The sequence below is a fragment of the Anopheles marshallii genome, chromosome X (genome assembly GCF_943734725.1).
Source record: "Anopheles marshallii chromosome X, idAnoMarsDA_429_01, whole genome shotgun sequence".
Classification (NCBI taxonomy): domain Eukaryota; kingdom Metazoa; phylum Arthropoda; class Insecta; order Diptera; family Culicidae; genus Anopheles; species Anopheles marshallii.
Genome location: NC_071325.1, coordinates 3,069,361 through 3,075,852, shown reverse-complemented (window position 1 = coordinate 3,075,852; position 6,492 = coordinate 3,069,361). Strand labels below are relative to the sequence as shown.

Genomic DNA, 6,492 nt, shown 5'->3' with positions numbered 1-6,492 from the left:
GTTTTGGCACCGAAATATCGAGAAATAAGAATTTTATCGTCTTAATCTAGATATAATTACAGTGCTTCATCTAGAACGAGCTAGACATGTTTCTGATTCACTTTTGCTGACTGTACCGACTGAGTTTTTTGTAACCTGCCTTCGAAAATATCTCTGTTTTTTATCAACATTCAATACGCGCTGCAGTATAGTGAAGGTGACTTTATCCAAATTCCATATCTGCCATCTTAAAACTCATTCAGCGTTCGCAAAACATATTCGTGTGACTATAACAATGTTAAATAAATGGTTCGATAGTTGATCGTGAGTATAATATTAATAACAAAACTAATTGCTCGAATAAAATGTGTTAAAACCTGGCCAGTATGATTAAAACAATTGAAAGAAATTTCACTGAGTTCCGAACACGTTACAAGTAAAACAAGAACGTGATTAAAGTTGTTTGTGAGATGGTAACAGCCGAGTTATGCTATCTTCGCCGCCACACTGGTGGCTCACCACTGAGATTATAACTTTCCTACACATTTATAAACAAAAACTTCCTTAACTCGTACCTTCTTCCCTTCTCGCATCTGGCACGATGTTTGAGCGACAAAACACAAAGTAGATTCATTGATTCAATAGAGAAAAACACGATCGAGATTCGTTCTTGATACGGGTGGGGTAACTTCCGCTCACTTGAACAGATTAACATTCACCTGCCCGTGCGACGGTGTCTGCTGGTGCGGTGCATCAATATCCTCGTAGCTGGTCGGGTGTTCACCAACGCCGCCCGTACCATCGTGCCCGAGATCGAAGCTTCCGCCACGGTCGGAAAGTTCACGCTGCAGCAGCAACAAACTGAACGGACGGATGACCAGGTTGAGTATGGCAAACACGGCGGAAAAGATACCGTGCGATGGAAAGTACGAAATGATACCCATCAGATCGAAGAAGAAGCTAAACCCATTGATGACGGCACACTGCAAACAAGAAAGTGGGAACGTGGGCGTTAACGGGTTAAACCAGTTGTAAACCACATGTTGTAATGATAGGTGTCAATTGAGACAAAACATACAATTTGGACCGCGTCGATCGATTCGCGACAGTGTATCGCCCAGAACAGTGCTACCATGTATAGGAGGTTATAGAACAGATAAGCCGATGGCAGCCAAGCACTTCCGAGAGCCAGCACAATCAGAATGAAGTGCACGAATGCTACCAGCTGTAAGAAAGCGATTGAAGAAAAAAAAAACACCAACAATCAGATAAGCGTGTATAGAATAATTGCCGTTTTCGTGGGAAAAAACACACAGAAATGCTTACCTTCAAACGCGTGTGCATTGAATTCATTGCTCGCTGAATATCCATAACCTACTGCCAGTGATGATTCAATGAGGGCAACACAAAGGGTATCGAAGAACGCTTCCCTTTTTTGCGTTCTAATGAGAATGGCTTCCTCAGCACCCCGATACGATGAACATGAAGATTCCTTCGGGAAAGAATCACCACACCAGTGGCGGCACTTTGCAGGCTTCCCGCGGTTAGCTCGATCGGGCCCGTATCAAATTTTTACCACGTACCGGAGCTAGAAATAAGTCTTATTTTGGCAATTTGAATAACACTGGCTCGTTTGTTTAAAATCAGCAGGCACAGCAGAACTGTCAAAGTGCATAGTGATGGGCACGATACGATATCGGAGCAGTAGTTCCTGTGTGCTTTCCGGTCCGGGAGCGAAATCAAAACTCGGCATTTAATTTTGTTAATTTTAATTTTGCTAATAAGATAATAAGATGTGTAGGATTCGTTTCTAATACATTCTTAATGTGAATGAAGAATGAAGGAAACAATACTATTTCCTTAAAATGAAAAGCATTAAGAGAATTAAACTTTTACTTCATCAAGGAGCTGGTAGTAATTTTACGAAGACAAAACATATAAAAATTTTAAAAATCACACAAAAATAAACATTATTCAACATTTTCCCAGCCTCACCAAGGGTGTCTGCATCAATTTTCGGCAGTGTATCGTTTTTCGGTCCGTGTGCAATTGAAGCCATATTAATGTAAGCATGTTTCGATCTCCAAATACGAATGTTCGCATCATTTACATCAACCATTTTGTCGGGTTTGGTGTCAGACAATAGGAATCGGAAATAAAAGAAGCAATGCATGAAAAATGGAAGGAGTACAGCTTAAAGTCTTAGCACAACAGAAAAGTTCAAAAGGCTAACGATCATGCCAGTCTGTCATTGGGTCTACAATAGTTGGGGTGGCATAATGAAGAAAGGAACAAAATCGAACCGGACCAAAATCCCATCCGGACCAATCTCCCGTAGCAAGGACTGACTATCCGGTTACGTGGTATCATCAGTCGATATGGCCAGGCCGTTCTAATGAAAATTATAACAAAAAAGCTACAAAATGCGTTTAAAACACTCGAAAGAGCAAGCAGAAATATGCAACAATTTGGCTATCAACCGATATAACATCACTTTCATTCACAAAGATTAGATTTACAACCGTTTCAATTTTCTTGCGAAACTTGATATTACCACCCCTGCATCCGATGTTGAATGTGAACACGAACTAAAACCGATTATGTCAAAACCGTTCTTCTGCAGCAACTGTCAAACTGTTCAGAATGGGCTAGCCTGCCGTTTAATCAACAACAATCCGATGTAAACAAAACCCGGGAACTGAATAACAAATCTGCCGCTCTTGCGATAAAATTAGTGAAACAGTTGGTTTAATTGACTAAGATAGTGTATATCAACCCACAAAGTCAAAATGAATCCTATGACGTGAGTATTATTTTTCGGAACCATAATGAAAATCCGCTTTCTATCTGGCTCTGTTTAATGTAAATCATTAATGTCTTCACCCATCGTTTCAGTAATATGAAAAATGTGCTAAAACTAAGCGAACTGGATTTGAAATCGGGCGGCATTGGTTCCTGGCACAATCAGTACAGCGGCAGTGCTTGGATATTTGTCGGTGGGCTACTCTATGACCTTACCGAAGGGGATATACTGTGCGTGTTTTCCCAGTACGGGGAGATCGTGAACGTGCACCTGGTGCGGGACAAAGCGACCGGGAAGTCGAAAGGATTCGCCTTTATCTGTTACGAAGATCAGCGATCCACCGTGCTGGCGGTGGACAATTTGAACGGCATAAAGCTCGTTGGAAAAACGATCCGTGTTGACCATGTGCAGGACTACCGACCACCCAAGGAAACGGACAAAACGGATGCAGAAACGCACCAGCTGTTAATGGAAGGATGCGCACCGGAGGTGGTGATGAGAAAGCAGGCGGAAGGACGCTCGGACAGGCGGACACCGGAACGTAGTGCGGAACGATCGCGGGAGGTGTACAGTAAAGTTAAGCGTGAACGACACGAACCGTCCATTAAGAAGGAGAAAGAAAGACGATAGACAATTGATGGGATCCATTAAGCTGTAGTAAATGAAGTGATTTATAACTTTTTTACATGACGCTACGGGTAGGGGTTTAGGTAAATAATTAAATAAAATTCCCATGAGCAAATACAGGATGCTCTAAACGCAGCCATTGGAACGCGATTTTGCACAGCATATCATTCCAAAGTAAAATATCGTTTTGTCGCCGAGATTACATTTGTATCTATATTTTCCGAAGATGGTTGTGGCACGAGTCGAGGATGCCGGATTCTTGCACTACCAGGAACGTGTTCATCAGCGACCTTTTCAGCGACGAGAGGCCTAGAAGGAGCACAGTGAACTTTTTGATTATATCATGTGAAGCTAGACCTGTCAGAGCTTGGATACAACCGAACATGGAGGAGAGCTTCCAGAAAACGGACCGCCGTGTCAGCGCCTCAACCGTGTGCGGACCAAGTAGAAGAAGTACAAAAGGACCACATATCTTTCCGTAGTTCATTTCAACATTAAATTATATTTTCAACATCTATCATATGGAGATATTGTTTTTTCCTTTATTTTAGTGACTATCCAGTTGTGTCTGCTGGTTTGCTTGGTTTCGCATTTAATACACACCCGACGTATGATCGTTTTGTTTGCATTTTTTGTTTTGTATTTTGGGTGTTACGTTTGCGCACGCTTAGTGTTCGTACGAATGGTTAAGAATAGTGATGCTTATGGCTGGTAGACATGTTGGCCGATTGTGACAGACGAATCCATCCAGGTTTACGTTAATAATGCGTTGCATAAATGAACGATATAGCACGTTCAAGAGCGCTTTTTGGACAATTTTGAACTAAACAACACACAGTGACGGTAATCGTGCAACACGAGAAACTTAGACAAAGCAGTTAACAAAATGCCGGAACGGCCATCTTTTGAAAACGAAGCGTACACTGCAAATCATTCAGACATCTTTCGGCATCTGTAATGCTTTGACGTTGTTTGAAAATAGTATTAGAGAAGAATCAAATGAAAGTAGGCACCGGCATCGGAGTGGTAGGCATTCCTCAGCAACAGTCCAACCGCATCGAACAGCGAGGAACACACTGATCTTTGTTTACACGAAACGGCATACCTTGTGTTTACTTGCTATTACTAGGATGGTTCGCCATTTTGTTGTTCTTCCTCGTTCATTTTACACACTAAAGGTAATGCTTTTGCTTGATTTAATATTGTTAACCATCTTTGCTCTCTCCGTCTGCGCGCGCGTCCATGACTTTGTCGGCATTGTTTCAGGGTATTGGGTTTTGCTGCGTTTACTTCATTGGTTTTAGTAATCGGGGTTTGGTTTGTATGTTTTATCCGTCCGCTCTGTTTAGTTTGGCTCTATCCCTGGTTTGTTTTATACATTCTTTAGATGGTGATGGGCAATGGGTACCGGGATGGTCTACGGGGGTTCGAGTGTGCGGATTTTGCAAATGGCTCCCATCCGCTCTCCACGTGTCTCTTCTTTTGCTCAACTAAATTGCAATGAAGGTCTGGTAGTTATTTGTTTGTCTTGTGTGTGTGTGTGTGTGTGTGTGTTTGTGTTGTTCGTTTCACCCCACATACTATTACGAGCATTACGTTTCACTACTTGTAAATTGTTATACATATTTGATTTGTTCTTTTTTTGTGGTTTTGTTTTTTTGTAAAGATAGTTTTTGTTTGCATTTGGTTGACTTACGGAAAGATGAACACAAAGTAAATGAGACTTTGCATACGGCTTGTGTGTGTTTTTTTTTTGCTTCACACTTATAGCCAGCTTCTCGATGTGCTGAAGTAAAATTATATTTAGATCGTGTTACTACTGAGGTCTGTTTAGTAAATCGATAATTAAAAAACATCTTCCTTGTGTTGCGTGGAGTGGAGCAAGATTGCACTGCTTGTGCAGCAAAACTGACACGTCGCTAGCTCGTTCTCTCACTCTCCCTCTCGTGTGCGGATTCGCTAATGATTGTTTACCAAGCCTGACGCGTACAGCAAAACCTCGAACGCACACTAATGAAGCAATCCGGCTCACTGAAAGTAAAAGTTCGTTGGCAAACTACAAACAGCAATTGATGTACATGTCGCCTTTGTTAACCATATATATATTGAGCTGTGGACGAGACTAATAATTGCTGCTGCTGTGTGCGTGCGGGGGTGTGTGTGTGCTAAAGTCCGTTAGAAGGTTTGTGGTTGATTTTTTTTCGTTTGTTTGTTTGTTTGTTTGGTTGAAATAACCTTAATTAACATACAAAACAGTTTAAAATTATATATGCCATCACTGTTAACTATCAAAGTACAAATCACAATTGTATCTATATTTGAGCTTAGATCTTGGCCATCTTGCCCCACTCTAAACGTACCTACTATCAGTTGTACGCATAGTTAAACGAAACGGCGTTATACATCCATCTAGACCTAGCGTGGTTTGTTTTACCTTCGCTCATATTATTTATCGCTTGGCAGTATGTGTTGTTGTCTATATATTTTTTTTTTGTTTCTTCATTGTATCTTTTTCCATCCTTCACTTCACTCCGTTGTGGCACACTAAATGAATCTCTCCGCAACCAATTCGGTGAACGGTATGCGGCCGGACGAGTGTTACACTAGGTCACTAAGCTAGGCGAGACACCTGGTTGCAGAGAGAGTCTTTAGGCAGCATCTAAATCGGCCAATAGCCCCACTATCAATACCCCCGGGAGCGTTAGTGGTCGAGCCTGCGACACTCGGCTTCTCCTTGCGCCCGCATCTATGCAACCAGTACAACAGTGTAGCGTTTTAATTGAGCAAGATTCTTTGTGTTTGCGTTGTATGCTTTAAAGCTACCTTTTCCTTCTTGTTTTCCGTTTTGTTTTCTCTCTCATCATTTGTGTATGTGCTTTTTTTTTGTTTTACTTGTAACATAGCGCACTAGTATAGGTTTGTTTCCACTTTAATATCCACTATATCATCAGATTATTCAGTTTTCATGATTTTTAGATTCGCTACTAGAAAAAAAACAACACAAAACCAATGACAATTACAAACAGCACGTTTCCATAACGGTAGAAAATACGCAAAACTACAAAACATCAATCTACAGTATA

At 41.3% G+C, this 6,492-nt stretch overlaps 2 protein-coding genes across 2 annotated transcripts; one reads left to right on the top strand and one right to left on the bottom strand.

Moving 5' to 3' along the window:
* Positions 1–674: 674 nt before the first annotated feature.
* Positions 675–1,350, bottom strand: LOC128711461 (type-1 angiotensin II receptor-associated protein-like). Its single transcript, XM_053806342.1, has 3 exons — positions 1,306–1,350; positions 1,058–1,204; positions 675–962 (listed from the first exon to the last, which is right to left on the bottom strand). The coding sequence occupies exons 1-3, from the start codon at positions 1,348–1,350 to the stop codon at positions 675–677; spliced, it is 480 nt and encodes a 159-aa protein (XP_053662317.1).
* Positions 1,351–2,768: 1,418 nt separating this feature from the next.
* Positions 2,769–3,412, top strand: LOC128709197 (RNA-binding motif protein, X-linked 2). Its single transcript, XM_053804184.1, has 2 exons — positions 2,769–2,782; positions 2,875–3,412. The coding sequence occupies exons 1-2, from the start codon at positions 2,769–2,771 to the stop codon at positions 3,410–3,412; spliced, it is 552 nt and encodes a 183-aa protein (XP_053660159.1).
* Positions 3,413–6,492: the final 3,080 nt, after the last annotated feature.